General features: G+C 45.2%; 1 protein-coding gene across 1 annotated transcript in view; it reads right to left on the bottom strand.

The window, feature by feature from the left end:
* Positions 1-254: 254 nt before the first annotated feature.
* The window catches only part of LOC101048997 (matrix-remodeling-associated protein 5), a 38,282-nt gene continuing 17,985 nt past the window's right edge, over positions 255-20,551 (bottom strand). The window contains exons 5-7 of the mRNA XM_003920281.4: positions 14,145-19,094; positions 7,053-7,953; positions 255-3,311 (exon numbers count right to left, since the gene is read on the bottom strand). Coding sequence (XP_003920330.3) covers positions 1,403-3,311; positions 7,053-7,953; positions 14,145-19,094 — 7,760 coding nt within the window. The 3' untranslated portion in view covers positions 255-1,402. The remainder of the gene's footprint in view (positions 3,312-7,052; positions 7,954-14,144; positions 19,095-20,551) is intronic.

A 20,551-nucleotide genomic window follows, 5' to 3' on the forward strand; every position in this document is an offset into this window, starting at 1 on the left:
GTCCCTGGACTGTCTTGCTGCATACTGAAATTGTCACTACATGCAGGTGACACTTGAACCCTGCCTTCCTGCCTGCCAAATCTGTCATCAGAAGCATCGCCTTTGACTCAGTTTCCTTGCCTGTTAAAAATGTGTAGAGAAGAGAATCATTGAGAGAAGGTGAAGGAAAGCAGTTTTTTCAACCACTCTGATGGAAACCCAAATTCACGTGACCCTCTTTTGTCCTTGAAAATAGCACTGTCATCACTGCACGGTTTTTGGGAGGATATTATTTTATTATCAAATGTACAGTATATTGACCTTAAAAATACAGTAAAGCAGTCATGGAAATAACAGGTCTTGTATTATTCATAGGCACAGACTGACCCATGGTCAGGGAAGCAGCAGCCACCCTAGACCGGATGGTCAGCTCGGATACTGCAGAGAAGTTTCTAGGCCTTTTGGGGAAGACTCTAGATTCAATCCTGTAAAATTATGATGCAGTTTTCTCCTTCCCCTCCTCTAACCTCCTCTGAGCGCAGCTTTCTACAAAAACTTTGCATACAAGGAAATCTAATATGGCTGTCTTCCCCACTGCAGAGTTCCTGGAGAAGTTAATATAACAGTGCTTACTGAATTAGAGGAATTTTTAAAAATTTTATTTCCATATCTGCTATAATGTATCCAAGTCTTGTAAAGACCAATAATTTATTAATTTTAACGAGACAGAAAGTATTTCTCCTTCTAGTCTCATCGTCTGATTTGAAAGAAAAAAATCTATGTATAAAACACTATATAAAAAGTGAGTTCCAGGAAGAAATAAGATTTTTTTTTTAATATATATAAAATGGTAGCTGTATGTATGTAACTCTGAATTTAAAAATACATATATCGATCACTCTGGTTCTATATCCTTATCGGGCAAGCTGGATTTGAAGTGACAGAGGAAATAACTGAAAGATGACTTGTCAATCTGGAGCAAAGTCTATCGGGTAAAAACTGCAGCAGGTTAACTAGGTGATGCGTCTTCAACGGGGCAGTGAGGCATTGTTCATAGCTATGGTTTATTTTTGGCAACTGTTCCTTAGATATCCTGTGGATGCTTATGAAGGCACTCGAGTGGCATTTGCAGAAAAAGAAAAATTGCAGTCAGAGCACAGATACCCCGAATGAAGCTTCTGGCATGATGTAAACACAAAAGAAAGTTCCCAGCGAGGCTGAGTCCTCCTTCTCGTGTCTGTATTGCTTCCTTTTCCCAACAATCTTAGATCAAGGTCAGCCTCAAGTTGAAACCCCCCTCAAGTTGAAACGGGCCACCATGCACTGTGACACAATATTTCAGAGCTCCGATTCCCCAGCCTGGCTTCCCTTACCAACCCTGCTTTGTTGTTAGTTCCTAAGCAATTTTTCTGGAATCCACATTTCAGAAGACATGGATGTAAGTTGTTTTTGAGTCACTGCCAAGAATGTTTTTTGCTGTACACTTATAGAAGCCAGCGTCTCTCTGTGTGGCATGCTGGATGGTCAGTGATCCCTGGGGGTGAAGAAATCTGTTTCCATACAGACGAGCCTGCACCCCTGCCTTCAGATGCGACTTATCCGGTAACTCCCACATGATGTCAGCTTTGGGAATCCCCATAGCCATGCAGTTCAGTTTCACAGTGCTCCCAGGCCGAGTGTAGATGACCGGGGTGGGCTCACTGGTGATCCGGGGAGGATAGGCGATCACGATCACCGGGATGCTGGTGACCGAAGGCCCATACTCTGTCTCCACCCTGCATACATAGGTACCCCTGTCAAACACCGAGGCCTCACGGACTGTGAGGGTGCCGTTGTCCAGAAGAGAAAAGCGTCCCAGGGCTTGGGGGCTCTCCAGACGCACGCCGCTGGGGAGCGTCCAGGAGAAACGTCCCTGTCGAGCCCCGGGAGGGGTGCAGTGGAGCTTCAGCATCTCACCATTGATGATGCTGACCAGGTTATGATACTGCTTATTGGCTTCTGGCTTCAGCCCCACCTTCAGGGAGACCAGCCTCTCCGTGTGGCCAGCAGCATTGCGGGCCACGCAGCGGTAAGCCCCGGCGTCCACCGAGGAGAGACTGCTAATGTGTAGCATGCCGTCAGCCTTGTGGTAGAAGCGCTGCAGCTGCTGTCCGCTCTGCAGATCGGTGCCGTTGGGAAGCACCCACACCAGGCTGGGTGTCGGGGTCCCCGCGGCAGAGCAGTTGAGGCTGATGGTGTGGCCCGCCATGGCCGTGATCTTCTCGCTGATCGGGTCGTGGAAGATGGGTTTCTCCATGGGCTCCAGGACGGTGAGCTGCACGATCAACTTGGCCTCCCCTCCCTCGTTGCGGGCCATGCACACCACCTGGACAGAGTCGCTCTTCCTCAGACTCCTGATGTCCAGGGAGCCGTTGCCATGGACAGTGACCCGGTTCCCATAGTATGGGGCCGGCAGAACCACGCCCTCGGGAAAAGCCCAGAACACCCTGGGGTTGGGGATGCCTTCGGCTCTGCAGTCAATCAGTTTCCGACTGCCCCCGGCCGCTATCTCCCGCACGGTGGTGATGGGGTTGGGGTTACCGTTGATCTTGGGTGGCTGGACGTTGACGTGAATCCATACCGTCTTCCTATCCTCTCCAGCACTGTTCCTGACCAGGCAGGTGTAGTTGCCGCTGTCGGAGCGCTGCGCTTTCTGGATAAGGAGAGTGCCGTCTTGGTATATCTGATACTTCTCAGAGGAAGTGGGGATCACCCTGTTCGTGGGGGACAACCAAGTCACCTTGGGCATGGGTTCTCCTTTGGCCTCACAGGCTACGGTGACCACGTCTCCATAGGGCACCTGGACCACCAAGTAAGTCTTGTTCCGGATGGCGGCGGGCGCCGTCACCACCTTGACTCTGACTCTCATCTCGTCCTTCCCGACCTGATTTTCGGCAAAGCAGGTGTAGTCTCCTTCTTCCCGCATCCCCACTTCGTTGAAGTAGAGTGTCCCGTTGTTGAAGACGACATAGCGCTTGGTGCGCCCACCGCTGTCATCTGACTGCATTAAGGAGTTCACCAGACTCCCATCTGGGAGGCTCCAGGAGATCTCGGGATTGGGAAGCCCGGTGGCCACACAGTCCACTTTCAGGTCACCCCCGTAGAAGACTTTGTGGTCGTTCTCCTCCTTGTGCTCAATCTTGGCCGCTGTCATTACCACATTCACCTTCAGCACCACATAGTCGTCACCAACCTTATTCCGAGCTACGCACAGGTAATCTCCGGCATCTTTGTCCGTCACTGATTTCACCACCAGGGTCCCGTTGGCAAATGCCTTGATTCTGCTATCAAAACTACAGAAAAAAAGAAAAAGGAGTAAGATGTCAGTTTCCCAAATGCTCTACCCTGGGGTTAGGTCACTGGAATAACACAAAAATAGTGGTCCTGTGATGCTTCAGCCCAGGTGGCTGCTATTGCAAAATGCCGAATGGTTTTTGGAGCCTGGGTAAGATTGTGGAAAGTGATGGACTGCAAATAAGAGCTCCCTGTTGAATCTGATGTTAGGCTGGCCTGGCCATGGGTTCAAGGACATGAAATGTAGTCAAAGAAGTCAGTCCTATTCCTGCAAGTGTGTGTGGATCAAGTAGTTTGGTTCGTGGTCATTACAGAGCTTATTGTAACAACAAAATCAGATAAAATGCTACAGTCATGGAGATGGTGAATCTGAGTCAACCTTATAAAGATATTTAAGTTCTTCCTGGAGAAAATGCTTTAGACACTGTTTCCACCCTTGGCAATTTTTTTTAAAGCTATTGTATCCCGGTTTCGGGCAAGAGTCAGAAAAGCAACTCTAATATAGGTCATGTAATTGTGGTTATAGCAAGAGTTTCAAAGCTAAACATGGGCTCTTCAAAAGATAACACTACTGGTGTGATAGGTTTTCTAGAGTTTGTAATTAGAGATGAATAACACTCACTAGCTAAGACCCCAAGGCTGGTGTGTCACTCTTCCCCATGAAGTCCAAGCACTGCTGAGTTAACAGTTACAAAAGGGTTTAAGTTTAAAGGAGACAACCTAGAAAGGATGATAGGAAAATCTTCATTATGTGTGTGAGAGTTTTATAAAGACTGCTGTATCCTTTAGTTATTCAGAACTAATATGTTGAATAATCCAGTGAAAAGATTGAGAAGGTTCTGACTTTTAAAATTGTCCCTGTTGAATTCTCAATTACACATACGTTGTATTTTTAAATAGTCCCAACACGTAGGCAGGGCAGAGCTCGTTCTTTGACAAAATGCACATAATTTGTTCAGTTACACTTTACTAAGAATATAGTCAGAATTTACTAAGAATGAGGGGACAGAAATAATGGTTTATAATTTATTTAGGATTTATATGGAGATATTAATAGAATGACTCAAAAATCCTACTGGAACTGCATTCTTGTACTGTTATCCATTCAAAATTGCCTCCACCATGCCAAAATCAATGGAAGACAGTTCTGTAAGTGGCAGCACATCTGCTAAGCTGGAAGGCACTCCTGGGTAGATTAGGTAGATGGTTCTTCCTGATTGATTGTGCAAGCTCTTCAGGGTACCACCCAGCCATCTAAAGTATAAAATACAGGCAGGGGAAAGGCATCTCAGCCCTTTTCCTGAATTCAAAGAATCCTGGAAGGCCAGACACAACTGTGCAGAAGAAACCCCTGAACACTGGTTTTACTCCCACCCTGGAGAGCGACCCACCATAAGAGGCTTTCCTGCTTGAGCTACTGAATGCTGAAGACAACACAGTCCAGGGGTTCCCCACTGCGAATTCGGTTAGACTCCATTTCACCTTTCTTCTGCTGTCTGTGCCCTCTATTTTTTGAAATGCTTATTAAAGAAATATTAGCTCATTTTTTGTTTCTAGTCAGTGTTTCTCAGCCTTGGCACTTGGGACATTTGGGGCTAGATGATTCTCTGTGATGGGGCCATCCTGTGAACTGCATGTTGTTGAGCAGTGTCCCGGGGCTCCACCCACCAGATGCCAGTAGCACCCATCCCCTTTGTAACAACCAAAAAATGTTGCCAGACATAGCCAAGTATCTCCCAGGGATAAAATCTCCTTGGTTGCAAACAACTACCATAGATAGATAGATAGATAGATAGATAGATAGAACAATTGATAGATAGAAACGGATGGATGGACAGATAGATGGATGGGTGAATAGACAGATACATAAGAGATAAGAATGGATGGATGGATAGGTTAGGTAGATAGAAATAGCGGGATGGATAGGTAAGTATATAGATAGATAGACCAAAAGTGTTCGTGCTAAGATAGGGTTTCTTGGCCTCAGCACTATAGACATTTAAGGCAAGATGAATGCTTATCTGTGGTGGGATCTCCTGTGCACTGTAGGGTGCTGAGCGGCATCCTCGGGCTGCACCCAGCAGATGCCAGAAGCACACCCTCCACCACAGAGTCATGATGACCAAAAATGTCTCCGAACATCCCCAAGTGTCCCTCAGGGAGTAAGAAACACTTGCCTGATTGCAAAACACAGCCACAGAAGATGGATGGATGGATAGATAGATAGATTATAGATAGATAGATAGATAGATAGATAGATAGATAGATAGATAGACAGATGAAATAGGTAGATGGATGATGGATGGCTAAATGATTGATTGATAGATAGATAGATAGATAGATAGATAGATAGAATCTTTCATGCTAGCACATGGTTACTTGACCTCAGCAATATTGACATTTAAGGTAAGATGGATGATTCTCTGTGATGGGCCATCCTGTGCACTGCAGGGTGTTCAGCACCGTCCCTGGACTCCACCCACCTGACACCAGAAGTACCCACTGCCCCATTTGTGATAATCAAAGATGTATTCAGATATTGCCAAGGGTCACCTAGGGGCAAAATTACCTGGGTTGAAAAGCACTGCCATAAACCTATATATCTGGGAACTGATGGCACTTGATTGGAAGGTGGCTTTCTTCATAGCCCCAGTACATTTTGATCATTTTAAGTGCACTATATTGGTGTGGCAATGATGCTTTTAAAACAATATATACACTACAACTGTATCAATAATGCCATATTAAAATAAAACCTAACATGTCTACGTATTTTGTTGAAATCAATAATGGAAATAGAAGCAAGCCCAATTGTTTGTCCTAACATTAGAGTTAAACACATAATCATTAAATCAGAAGTTTCTTGGTTGGTTTATTGTTTTTTCCTTTTTTTTTTTTTTTTTTTTTTGAATGGGGCAAGAGAGGAGAAAGTTAAGTATTTGTTAAGAAGTTAAGTATTTCTTCTGGATCCAGTTTAGGGAGACAAAATTTCATTGCATAAAAATGACACACGGGGCTAGGCACGGTGGCTCAAGCCTGTCATCACAGCACTTTGGAAGGTCAGGGCGGAAGGATTGCTTGAGGTTAAGTGTTTGAGATTATCCGTGGCAACACAGCAGATCCCATCTCTACAAAAAGTAAATAATAATAATAACAACCAGCTGTGCCTCATGGTGCACACCTGCAGTCCCAGCTACTCAGAAGGCTGAGGCTGGAGGATTGCTTGAGCCCAGGAGTTTGAGACCGCAGTGAGCTATGATCACACCACTGCACTCCAGCCTGGGTGACACAGTGACACCCTGTCTCAAATTAATTAATTTTTTATTATTATTTGAGGTGGAACGTCACTCTATCATCCAGGCTGGAGTGCAGTGATGTGATCTTGGCTCACTGCAACCTCCACCTCCCGGGTTCAGTCAATTCTCCTGCCTCAGCCTCCCGAGTAGCTGGAACTATAGACGCCCACCACCATGCCCCGCAAATTTTTGTATTTTTATTAGAGACAGAGTTTGACCATGCTGGCCAGGCTGGTCTCGAACTCCTGCCCTCAAGTGATCTGCCGGTCTCGGTCTCCCAAAGTGCTGGGATTACAGGCGTGAGCCACCGCGCCGTTATTTAATGTCATTTAATTTTACCGGACTCAGGGAGCAATGCGTGCGCATACTCATTCAGAACAAGGACTCATATTCATTGGGGCCACCCGCCCGGTGATTTGCAACAAGCCAGGCAGAGCCGCCTACCTGAAGAGCGAGTCGATCATCCTCTTGGACGGCAGCCTCCAGAGGATGCGTGGCCATGGGTCCCCCGAGGCACTGCAGTCCAGCTTCAGGATCCCTCCGTACCTGACATCCGTCCTCCGCGGGGAGGTGCCAGTGATGCGCGCGTTGGCTGCTGCGCGCTGCACGGTCAGCTGCACCGTCCTGCGCGCGGAGCCTACCATGTTGGCGGCCACGCACTCATAGCGCCCGCTGTCCTTGGGCGCAAGGTTGCGGATGTAGAGCGTCCCGTTGGGGAAAACGAACAAGTTCCCGTGGAGGAACTGCGAGGGGCGGATCTGGGTACCGTCCCCGAGCACCCAGCGCACGCTGGGCAGGGGTGCAGCCTTGGCAGTGCAGTGAATGTGAATGCTGAGCCCCGGGGGCAGCGAGATGTTCTCTAGTTTCTCCTGGTGGATAACGGGAGGCAGTGCCGCCACGTGCAGGCGGATGGCCAGGCTGTCCGCCCCGGCTGCGTTGCTGGCCACGCACTTATAGACGCCTCTGTCTGAGAAGGACGCCTCCTTGATGGAAAGGGTCCGGTTTTCGTGCAGGGTGATGCGGCCCTCCACGGGGGAAACAGTTTGCCACACCCTCCTGTCGGGGAAGATCCAGGAAATTTGGGGAGCCGGGGTCCCTTTGGCCAGGCACTCCATTGCAATGGTGTCTCCCAGGTAGACCGTGACGTCCTGGTAGTGAGAGGCTAGGATTTGCGGCTGCTGCACGGTGACCGAGAGCAGGACGACCATCCTGTCCAGGCCGTGCAGGTTGCTGGCGGTGCACATATACTGGCCTCGATCTTGCACTTGAACCTTCCGTATCACTAAGGTACCGTTCTTGAGAACCTCAAAGCGTTGTATCCTGGTATTCGGAGTCATAAGAGCTCCTGGAAAAAATAAACAGTCACCTTTGGCATAAACTGTGCCCTTTTGATATGCCCAAACAAGCACTGTTAGTTAACTAAGCTAATTCTCCACCTTACCACCCAAGAAGCAAAAGCAAATGCAGAAGGTAGAATGTTTTCGTGTTTTTAAAAGTATTTTTTTATGTTTATTTTCTTTGTTAGAGACAGGGTCTTGCTCTGTCTCCCAGGCAGGGGTGCAGTGGTGCAATCACAGCTCACTGCAGTCTCAACCTCTTAGACTCAGCCCTCTAAGTAGCTGGGACTACATGTGCAGGCCACCACTCCTGGATAATTTAAATTCTCTCTCTCTCTCTCTCTCTCTCTCTCTCTCTCTCTCTCTCTCTCTGTGTGTGTATGTGTGTGTGTGTGTGTGTGTGTGTGTGTTGGGGTGTGTGTGTGTTGGGGTGTGTGTGTGTGTTGGGGTGTGTGCGTGTGTGTGTGTGTGTGTGTGTGTGTGTAGAGATAAGGCCTTGCTTTGTTGCCCAGGCTGGTCTTGAACTCCTGGCCTCAAGTGATTCTCTTGTCTTTGCTACCCAGAGTTCTGGGATTACAGGTGTGAGCCACCACACCCAGCCTGTTTTGGTCCTAACCATTAAAGAAATCTGAAACTGAGATACCACCTCATACCTACTGGAATGGCTATTACCAAAAAGACGAAAAACAACAGACACTGGTGAACATGTGGAGAAAAGGGATCCCTTGTACACTGTTGGTGGGAACATAAATTGGTACAGCCACTATGGAAAACAGTATGGAGGTTCCTCATAAAACTGAAAATAGAGCTGCCCTGCGGTCTAGCAATCCCACTACCGGTTATGTATCCAAAGGAAATGATGTCAGTATGTTGACAAGACATCTGCACTTCCGTATTTATCGCAACAGCCAAAATACGGAATTAATCTAAGTGTCCATCAGTGAATGAATGGATAAAGAAAATGTGGTACATACATATGCACAATGAAATACCGTTTTGTCTTTTTTTTTTTAACCAAAGAAAAGGAAATTCTGTCATTTGCCACAACCTAAATGAACCTGGAGGACATTAGGTTACATGAAATAAACCAGGCACAGAAAGACAAATACCGTATGATCTCACTTATATGTGCAATGCAAGAAAATTGGACTCATAGAAGCAGAAGCAGATAGTGGAATGGTGGTTACCAAGGTCTGGAGGTGGGAGAAAAGGGAAGATATTAATTAAGGAGTATAAAGTTCAGTTAGAAGAAATATGCTCAGGCGATATTATACTCATGGCAGCTATAGTTAATAACGATTTAGCTTATACTGGAAAATTGTTGAGAGTAGATTTTGTGCTGTCGTCACACACACAAAATAAGTCTGCTATTAAAAAAAAGGATGGAGAAAAATAATGTTTTGTTTCTCTTTTTCATTTTTATAATAGTCCCAGAAGCAGGGCCATCTTCAGGCAAAGGATGGCAAACGTATATAATATAAAATATATATAAAATCCTCGTGTGTCTTATACAGAATTCTGGGAACAGGCATGAGTCCCAGTCACTTCCAAGGTGAGCTAAGATGCCACAAGCTCAATTACTAGAGACACAGACTCTCCCTTATTTATTTATGCTTATGCTGTTCTCCTGAATTCCTTGGGCTAGCTGACTGCATTGACATCCCAGGCTTGCAGTGGCCAGCTACCCCTGCCCAGAGAGGTCCTTGAGTCCACAAGAAAGGTAAATTAATCCCGGAACCTTGGGAGGCCAAGGCAGGGGGATTACTTGAGCCCAGGAGTTCCAGACCAGCCTAGGCAACATGGCTAAACTTTGTTTCTACCGGAAAAAAAAAAAAAAAAAGACTGGGCGTGGTGGCATGTGCCTTTGATCCCAGTTACTTGGGAGGCTGAGGTGGGAGGATCACTTGAGCCTGGGATACAACAGAGGCTCCAGTGAGCCATGATCATCCCACTGCACTCCTGCTTGGGCAACAGAGTAAGACCCTATTTCAAAAAAAGAAAGAGGAAAGAAAGAAAGGGAGAGGGAGAGAGAGGGAGGGAGGGAGGGAAGAGAGAGGAAGTGAGGGAGGGAAGGAGGAAAGAAAGAAAGAAAAAGAAAGAAAAGAAAGGAAGGAAGGAAGGGAGGGAGGGAGAGAAAGAAAAAGAAAAGAAAGAAAGATGGAAGGAAGGGAAAGAAAAAGAAAGAAAGAAGAAAGAAAAAAAGGAGGGAAGAAAGAGAGAGAAAGAAGGAAAAGAAAGAAAGAAAGGTAGATTGAATAGATTGATGGGGTCGTTCCCTGCTTGAGGTGAGCATGAACTCACGCTTCTCAGTGACATCTGACCTCTCACCACTCTAGCCAGTGGGTGGAGTCAGGGGACATAGGTCCTTATTTCTCTCCACTTTCTATACTCTCCATATTTCACACTCTGTGATCTCCTGGGACTCTGCCATCGTCCAAGTCTGTATTAATTGTGTGTTTCTGATGCTCTGGCATCCGGGGTTTTGCTGACCCTGGGGAAACTGCTCGTCCCAAAGCTAGATAATCGCTAGAGACAGCAAACCAGTCAGTTGTGAGTGCACCTGGCATATGTAAACCAATCAATCCGGAGACCACACCCTAACCACCTCCTTTACTGGGCTATCTGATTCCAGGTGACTATCCTCTAGCCTTAACTACCCCGGGATCAGGTACCACACAACTAGAGACAGCCCCATGTGCTCCAGAGCCTGCTGACATTTTTCAACCTACTCAATTCTAAGCCTCGCCTGCTTCTTCCCATAGAAACCATACACACAAAAAAGGGGTTTGCCCACCCTTTCCCCCATCTCTCTGCTTCCTAACCAAACGTGGTGCTTCCCTCTGTGGCCCTGCATGATGTTATGTGAACTGTGAGTAACAAACTGTCTTTTCAATGGCGGTCATCTCCTAATCTGTTGGCCTAACCATACAGGCATGCAATGAAACTGTAAATGAGACCTCAGCCTCTCATAACATGAACTCCCTGTGACTTACAGAGATGCCCACATTTATAAAACAGAACCAAGCAACCATGGCAGAGTGAGAGAACAGCGATCCAACACTGTTTGTTCTTGGAGCAGTATCTCTTGACAAGCAGCTTGCCAGAGACTTCCAGTCTGGGGTTTGAAAACCACCCAATCAGGGCTCATCTATTTGGACCAGTCAGAACTAAACAAGTTTGAATTCTTCATTTGTGTAAATGGACCTGATTGGGAACCAGTGCAGGAGGTGTCTCTATTTTCTTTGTTCTTCAGAGAGCACACTTTTCACTTGCACTGAAGGCTATATCCACTCAATCAGCAGATTGTGTCTTTTTAATTGAAAATAAAACTCCTCCTTTATCTTCCACAGATTTCACGGACTTAACAATGAAATATAATAAAACCCACATGTTTAAACAGGGCAGCCCAAGAGAGCCCTGAATTTTAGGACTCCTTCCTTTCTTCTCCCATGTTACTGAATCTTCCTGGGTCTGGACTTCTGTGCACTATTCATTTCATTCTGATCAGTGCCTCAGACTCTTTTGCTAATGACTTTCTCTAAGATTGGAGTTCACCCTCTGAATGAAGCTTTCAAATCCTGCAAGCTGGCCATCATTTCCATCCTCAAGAGGAACTCATACTCTCTGAGAAGGTATCTAGTGTTTACCCACCTACAAAATTACTTGCTTTTGCTATGAAAATAATTTCATGGTGGATGGATTATTCCAGCACAGAACAGACATTGCAAAAAGGCCACTACTCTGGTGGGTTTACAGAAGCAACCAAGACCACAGCTATCTCCTCCAAAACCAGGATTAGCAGCAAGGTGAGTCTGCCCAGCCAGCGGGTCTTAGAGAGCAGGTATTGCTTGGTGCTAATATCATCTCCCTACTTTTCAGGCAATGCAGCTAAGACGCAACCTAGCTTGGTGGCTGAGCCCTCCCAGCTGACAGGTGACCAGGGGCATGGGCATGAGCACCCACCTGCTGACCCTCACTCACGGAGTCCCACCTCCCCCAGAGGCATTTTATGATGCAGTGGTACAAGAGTGCCTGTCTTTCATTTGGCGTGGGATAAAAGAGAAGGACCAGTGAAACCTCCTGTCAATCATCCTTATAGCTCCTGGGGCAGCTATAGGGTAGCCTTCTATTTCTCTCTGATGTCTCAATAAGAGAGCTTAGTTTATCGGTAAACAAAGGCATGATAAAATCATGCCATCCATGACATTCAACTTCAACACTTTGGGATGTGAGCGAATCTCGTTTGGCCATGCATTGAGAGAAATAGCTCTTGTCCAAAAACAAGCGCTAGCTAACAAATGAGCAGCCAGCATTGAGAGTTGATCATGGGAAAGGTAGAGGGAAAATGTGCATGAATGTCTGGTGAGGGGGTATAATCCAAAGATGCTCTGAAATGGCCCAGGGTGTGAAGGACCCTGTGGATTTATAGAAATGGGATTTCCCAGAAGGAGAATGGGTTCCTTCAAGGACATACCTTTTTGGAATAAAAATCCTATGGTGGCCCCATTTCCCACTTCCAGTAAAATTCATTATGAAATTATTATGAAAACCTATGACTTCAAGTGCTGAGCTTATCAAAGAAGTAAACAATTGCCCTAGGCTCAGAATCTCTGTGAACCTCTGAAATACTTCCAACATTTGGGAGATAAAGCAGTACAAAGAAAGTACAGCTAAGTGCTAGTAGCATAAATCATTTCTGTAGTATCCAAATGAAGGCAAAACACACACACACACACACACACACACACACACACACACCTCTGATCAGAATCCAGGGCTGAAGATACACTTGTGTTGAGAGAGAAGGAAAGAGAAAGGAGAAAAGGTATGGTCTTTTGTGCAGGCTGTGATTCTCCGTTTTCGTTTTCTTCTGTAACCTAGAAATTGTTCTGCCATTCAGAGAAAGCAGATGGTCAATTTAGGAAGCTGGCTGCTCTTCAAATGTCTGTCTCAGGATTCCAGGTATAGACCATTTTTATGGGTTGAAATGTGTCCCTTCCAAATTTATATGTTGAAGTCCTAACACATTCTGAGTTGAAGGAACTCAGAATGTGACTGCATTTGAAGATAGGGTCTTTAACAAGGTGATTAAGATTAAATGAGGTAAGTAGGGTGGGCTCTAATCCCATACGACTGGTGTCTTTATAAGACGAGATTAGGACCCAGACAAACAGCAGTTCGACCATGCAAGGGTGTAGGAAGAAGACGGCATCTACACACCAAGGAGAGAGGCCTCAGAAGGAACCAATCTTACCAACACCTTGATCTTGGACTTCCAGCATCCGCAATGATAAGAAGATAACTATCTGTTACTTAAGCTGTCCAGTTTGTGGTACTTTGTCATGGCAGCCCAAGCAGGCTAACACAATCGTATGTCTAGGTTCAAATCTAAGAAGCATCTGATTAGCACTTGGAAGACTAGAAGCTGATCTCTGACCAAGCTGGGTTTACCTTTGCAAGCTGGTAGAAGGGAACGGGGGATTTACAGACCACCTCTCGCATCTACTTAGCCCTCACGTGGGTGGTTGAAGGCTTTTGTACTGGAGCCAACTGAAAACAATGAGAGGCTCTCTTATGGAATATTTCAGACATGGGTTATTCTCTAACTAAAGGACCTATTAGATGTTTCCATGACTCCGTTTAAATCACACATTCGTTCTAGTTCCTAGCTTCCTGTCCCTGCAAAGAAACAGGCTTAGATCTAAGCTGTCAGATGACTCCTCTCATCCTGCCAGTTCATTCTTTTCTGTGTTTCTGGCTGTGCCTAAAGTAAGACTCCGGCAACTTTCTCCTAAACAACCTCTCGTTCAGGGGTAGATTGGGTACACATGGACATAAAGATATGAAAAATTGACGCTTGGGACTACCAGAGGAGAGAGGGAGGGGTGGCACGTGCTGAGAAAACCACCTTTTCGGTGCTATGCTCACGGTCTACGTAATGGGATCACTTGTACCTGAAACCTCAGCATCACACAACATATCCGTGTGACAAACCTGCACGTGTTTTGGCATCTAAAATAAAAGTTGAAATTATAAAAATAAAAATAAACACTTATTCAAGTAAAAAAAATTCCTCAAAGGTGTTATAAAAATTCTGCTAATGTGTTTATGTTGTTTACCACATTCTTTTTTAAGGTATTATATTGCTAGCCAATAAAATAAAAATTGACCCAAAAAAATAGATGCTTAAACGTGTTACCTGTGGAAACCTTTGTCCAAGTAATGAAAGGCTTGGGTTTCCCTGTTGCCTCACAGGGGAACACAGCGTCTGTCTCTGCGGTGGCGGACACAGTCTGTGGGGAATTGGTGAGGATTTGGGGCTTTTCCCCAAGCGACCAGAATTTGGAGGCAGGCGGTCCTCCCGCAAAGAACTTTGAGCCGCTCTGGTGGAAGCTTCCTGAGGACTGGACAGAAGATGTTATGAAGGAGACAGAACTTTGGGTGGACGAGACCAGGGGCATATTCTGGAAGTTAGTTGAGGGTGACGCCGTGGTCCGCGGAGCGTGCAACAGTGGAGGTGCCGGAGGGCCGAAGTCCAGATGGAAGGTGCTATGGGAATGTATCCTGTTGTAGAAACCTGGATTAACTTTTCTCTCTCTCGTTACCGGGGCAGGAGAGGTGGGTAACTGGGGTTTCAGGGTGACTCCCAACTGTGGAAAAGAAAGAGTCCTGTTGGTAAAGAAAGGGAATCTTCCACTGGGATAATGAGGAATTCTTGGACTTGGAGGCTTTGCAACTGGGTTTCTTGCCTCAGGGATGTTATTTCCGAAGACTTTGGAGTAGCCATTGAGTTGCTCAGTTCTTCGGTCGGCAAACTTAGTAGAAATGCTGGGTTTGGACATGTGTGATGGGAGAGGAGTTGTACTTGATAACCTTGGAGTCGTAAACTGTTTGCTCTCTGGCAAAACCCTAGAAGGATATGCAGCTATTTCTGGTTTGTTGGTCCAGTGGCGAGGTGGCTGGAAAGTTACAAAGTATCTGAAGGTGCTTTCTGTGGATGTTTCAGGTGGCCTCACTGTTCCCCTTGGTAGGATGGGTTTGGCAGGGACTCTGGCTGGTTGATGAGAAGTATGAACTCTTCCGTCATGGTGGTGGCTATCTGGGCTAGGTGGTAGAATCTTACTATCAAATTCTTGCTTTTCCAACTCCTCCTTTGTAGGCAAGTTAAATGCATCCTGGTTGGAAGAGGGAGTTGATAATTCACTTGGCCCTGACATGTGCTGTGTTCCTTCATTGTTCACTGGGGCTGCTTGGGTTTCTGGATTCCCCACATAATTCAAGAAAACATTTTCCTTGGAATCTCTAGATGTTTCAGATGTTCTTGGACTGAGAAGTGCTGATTTTGTGGTGGTGGTTTGTCCCAAAGACACGAAAATCGTGGGTGGGGATGGGGACGCTGGCTCCTTCATCCGGGCAGGAGTAGGGATGTGATTCTGTGGTCTAGTTTCAGAATGGAGAACAGCCACCGTGGTTCCATGATGATCTGGACCACGGGTGGTGGTTTCTGCCTGACTTGAAGACACCTCCACTTTTATGCTTGAGAGAGTTGTGGAAGAATCAGGTTCTTCCTGTTGAAATGGTGTGGAGAGTGTCACAGAGGACGAAAACTCGGAAGTAAAATCCACCTCCTCCAGCTCTTTAAGAAGGGGATGGTCTGTAAGGTTTTCCCCAGAAGTGGTAACAGGTATGTCTGTCTGCAGCCTCTCAGGCTGGGTTGTCCTTGTTGGGGTTCCTAGAAAGCCTACAGAAGAGGATTCGTCCTTAAATTCTCCCACAGTGGAGACCAAGGAGCGAGAAGTTGGTAGGACATTAGTGATTGATCCACCAGGCACTAAAGTGTCACTTTTATATTTATTGGCATTCGTGGAAACATCATCCTTAATTTCTTTTCCATCTGATGTGGGTTTATATGTGATTGTAAGTGTCTCTTGGACTTTATGGTAAGATGAATATATTTTTGTGGTGGTTGTCATGTGATCTAAGGAATCATAAGGGTCCTCAGCTTTCAGAGAAACAGTTCTAGGCAAAAGCATAGTTTCTGAACTGGGAGTAACAACGTTTCTATGTTTATTTTCTGGAGGAGGAGAGCTGGGCTTGGATGCAGATGCTCTTGACCTCACTGTAGAAGGGCTATGTTGATGTTTATTTGGCCTCTTCCCTTGTTTTCTCCGTGAGGTTCCCTTGGATATGGGTTCTGCATTCTTCTCCATTTCTAACTGTTTGGGAGCATTAACTGTGTTATCCACCCAACGTGTAGGAACCAGAGAACTCTCCACTTGATTTGAACTCTTAATTTCAGGTGCTTGAGTCGGTTGAGTAGAAAAAGTCTCTGGTGGGGCAAAAGTTGCGGGTGGAGTTTGCTTGTGCCGGTGGCGGGATTTGTGGGGGCGTAATCTTCTTCTCCCATTGGGTCTCCTCCGAGAAGGGTGAGTGGTCATAGTGGATGATGAAGCAACTTTTTGCCTTGGTGTTGCTGCTGTTGTGGTGTCTTCGTCTAGCAGGGTGCCAACTGTGGTTTCCGCAGGCTTCTTAACTGGAGACATACTGCTAGTTATACCCAGTGTGGAGTTAGGCAAAGTGTTGGATTTGCTCTCTTTCCCCTCACTCTCAGAACTTCTGGAGTGTGTGGGGTCTCCCTCTAGCATATCTCCTCTCTGTGGTGTCTGAGACTTCTCTTTCATACCCTTTTTAATCAATAAGATGTCTTGAGTGCTTAAACTACTTTTCACAAGCTGGATGTTGTCTGTCGGTCCTTGTAGATGTAATTGGCCTGGGACATCTGGCTCTGCTACAGTAGAATCCTCAAATGACTGTAATGTACTGGAGTCAGCCACCCACACGGTGGGGGTTGGAGTAAGGTATGCAAAGGTGTCTTCTTTCATCTTATCCTCATCTGGTTGTGAATTAGTCTCCAAATATGGGTCAAAGTATTGCACAGGCTCAGACTCAGCCAAGGAGACGGTATCCAGTGGAGGCTCATACTCACTGGATGTGGGCTCTGGCACGGATCCAACATCTGCTGTAGACGAAACCTCTGTTGCTGTCTCTTCATGGGTGGTCTCTTCGTAGACTGTGTCTAAGGTGTACAGAGTAGGAGATGCTTCATAAGACTCCGATATAAGTGTAGGGGCTGCAGTCCACTTCAGCTCACCTTTGGTGGAAGTTATCTCCTTAGTCTTCTCGGAAAACTCATCAAAAACTTCTTCCAGTGGTGTGCTTGTTACTTTGTGTTTAACAAGAATAACTGCACTGTGGTTGTGTTCTAGCCCCATACTGGCTGAGGAAATGGTACTCAGAATGTGTTCTTCTTCACCAAGCAGAGGTACATCTGCCGAGGATTCTTCAGCACTGGCTGCCATCTGCGCAGGAGACGTTGCGGGGGGAGAAACAGCAGCCAAAGGTGGTGTGACTTCTAGATTTAAGGATGGAGGAGTTGTGGTTTTAATGACCTGGGGTACTTCTGTGCCCTTAGGGAGATTTTTCCCACGGACTTTGGCTAAAATATCAGCCCACCGCTCTGGATTAATCTGTTTGTTGGCCATGTTTATCCTTCGTCTAGATTCAAACCCTCTGCGACCTTCTGCAACATTGGTCTCTGGTTCTTTTTCCGAATGTTTCCAGAGTTTCAGCTTTCTTCTCCCTTTCTTGGCTTTCTTATCTCCATTGATGGCATCATCCTTTGTTTTCAGGAACACTTCTTGGTCAGTTGGAGGTAGAAGTTTTCTTGAAGTGTTCTCTTTATCTCCCATGCCTGATCCTCCTTCATCCTCCACGATGTCTTCTCTCACTCTGGAAAGAGCCTTTGCACCGGGGCGTCTGCCTTTTTTGGATGACGAGCCAGACTCTTTCTTGGTCACTGTGATTCCCACCATAAAATGATCTGCCCCTTGCTGATTAACAGCCACACATGTGTAGTAACCACTATCACTGACTTGGACCTTTGGGATCGAAAGAGTTCCATTTGGCAGCATGTATACATGAGATGTGTTAGCCAAATCATTAATTATCTTTCTGCTTGGAAGAATCCAGCTGAAGTGGGCTTCAGGTATTGCTAAAGCATTGCAAGGCAACATTACCGTCTCCCCTGGGTTCTTGCCAATTATCACTGTGTCTCCGTCGGCTGGCTGAGTGGAGGGAGACTGTACAAATACCCTATATGCCATGCGGTCCATTTCATCCCTCACTTGAGCAATGCACTGGTACATTCCTGAGTCGGATGGCTCCATGGACTTGATCCTCAGCCAGCCACTGCTGAGAATGGAGAACTTGCTATCTGGGTCATCCATGGGTGCTTTCAGGATGGAGCCATCTGGAAGCACCCAGAAGATAGACGGACTCTCAGAAGCTTTCACATTGCAGCTCAGCTGGCATGGACCCCCTTCCAGGACAATCTGAGCTCTTTGCACAGCTCCACTAGGCTCAATCATTACCCAGCTTCTGCCTCGAGCCTGCCTTGTGTCTTTGGTGGATATTGTTTGAGAATACTGGGTGTAGTAGGAAAGTAGCACCTTCTTGGCCGTACTCTGACGTCGATTCAGCTGGATATCTATAGACGGCTGCATGACCCATTCTGGTTTTGCAATAACCTGGGCTCTCACGCCTGTGTAGTAAAGAGCTTCCTCATCAGCATCCTGCCTGTACTGGTAGCTGACTCTGGGGTCTTTGCTGAGCATGAGCTCTCTGTGTAGCTTCACGGGAACTTCGCTGTAGTAGGCTATCAATTTCCATAGCTTTTCATAGTTTTCCCGAGTCATTGGACACTCCAGGTCCAAGGCAACTGTTGCATTTATGTCAATATCTGGAGGATCTGTTTGGTTCAAGTGAATTTTGTACACATTCGTTGGTTTCTTGATGTCACAGACCAAGTTCACCATGTTCCCATGCTCGTCGGTCATATTCAAAGAGATGCTCCACTGGGGGAGTTGGAATTTCTCCAGGGTGAGCTGGGCGTCACCATCCTCTTCCTGTTCTTGCTCCTCCTCAATACTCATGCTCCTGTTCTGTCTCAGAGGAGACTCTATGGAAGGCTTCAGACAAGTCACGTCCTTCAGCTTATGAATCTCATGTTTGAACAGCTTCTTTGGACTGGAGCACATTGCACACAACTGACCACCTTCATAAGCTTTGTCCTTTTTACACTTCAGAATTCCTAAAACGAATAAACAAATAGACACTCAATAAGTTAAGAAGCCACAGAATGGCATGCCTTGCACATGGCCAGAGGATACAGCCTATGTTTGCGTCTTTATCACCCAGCTGCAACTCCATAGATGATGAATCCCATACATGAGTTGCCTTTGAGGCTTCATGTTAAAGCACAGTTTTAGCACACTGTGTGATAACTAACAGGTACTTTATAACTGCTTAACCATGAATAATAATTTTTAATTAAAAATATCTTAAAATACTAATGAGTATTTAAAAATATTTCCGAGTTAAAGAAAACAACTTCATTCGCATACATTATGCAATGTGCCTTCTGTGGAAGTTCAGGAGAATCTACATAAATAACTGCAAACTGAGGAAGCATTTCTAGGTAAAAGGATGCGTCTTTGCACGTATCACATCATATCTACTTTTTGTTGTTTGTTCATCTTGATATATGTATATCAATATGTATACAAAAATATCTTCACATATATCTATATATATACAAATATATATCTATCTTAACAGATATATTTATACCTATTGGGTATTTATATAATATAGAGACATATATCTATCACAATATATAAACATATATTGATATATCAATATATGTTAATATGTAGCTATATATTGACATATAATCAAGGTATATTTACATCTAAATAATATATAAATACATATATGGATATAAATATATAAATCTGTGAAAGCGTTTTCAGGTAAAAGGAAGAATCTTTGCCATGTATTATATCATATTTACCTTTTTTCATCTTGATGTAACAATATATAAATATATAGATGTACATATATTTATAAATCTATAATCATAGATTTATAAATAAATATATAATCAATGTTTATAAATTTATTTATGTAAAAGTATGTAAGTATATTTATATTATAAATAAATAATCTATAAATTTATAATATATATTTTATATATATTTATATATATATATACATAATTGATATATATCTATCTAGGTAACTATATCTGTATTTATAACTCTATATATGTTTATAACAAACACTTCACAGAGTGTTTGCTTTTGAGTTCACATTGCACTCTTGGTCTCCTGGACATGAAATCCTCTGGAATTTTCTCTGTTCTTTCTGGCCGCAACTCGGTCTCATCCACTGCTTCCTCCTCCTCCTCTGCCTGCATCTTTGCTGACTGGGTCCTCCTTGACCTGGTCCTAAGCCCCTTTCCTTCCTGGTCTGCTCCATCATCAATGGCATCTCCCACATGTGTGGTTCCAATTACCATCCACCCGCCAGTGATGACTGCCATATGTGCTTCTCCAGTCCAAACACATTCCCTGAGTTCCACACCCCATGGCCTCTTTGACATGTCTATTTAGATAGCAAGAAGGCTCCTTGAACTGACATCTATGAAACAAACTTATATTCTCTCCCTGCCCTAAATGTAGAATCTGATGCCTGTTCTATGTCAGT

This window comes from Saimiri boliviensis, chromosome X (assembly GCF_048565385.1).
Source record: "Saimiri boliviensis isolate mSaiBol1 chromosome X, mSaiBol1.pri, whole genome shotgun sequence".
Classification (NCBI taxonomy): domain Eukaryota; kingdom Metazoa; phylum Chordata; class Mammalia; order Primates; family Cebidae; genus Saimiri; species Saimiri boliviensis.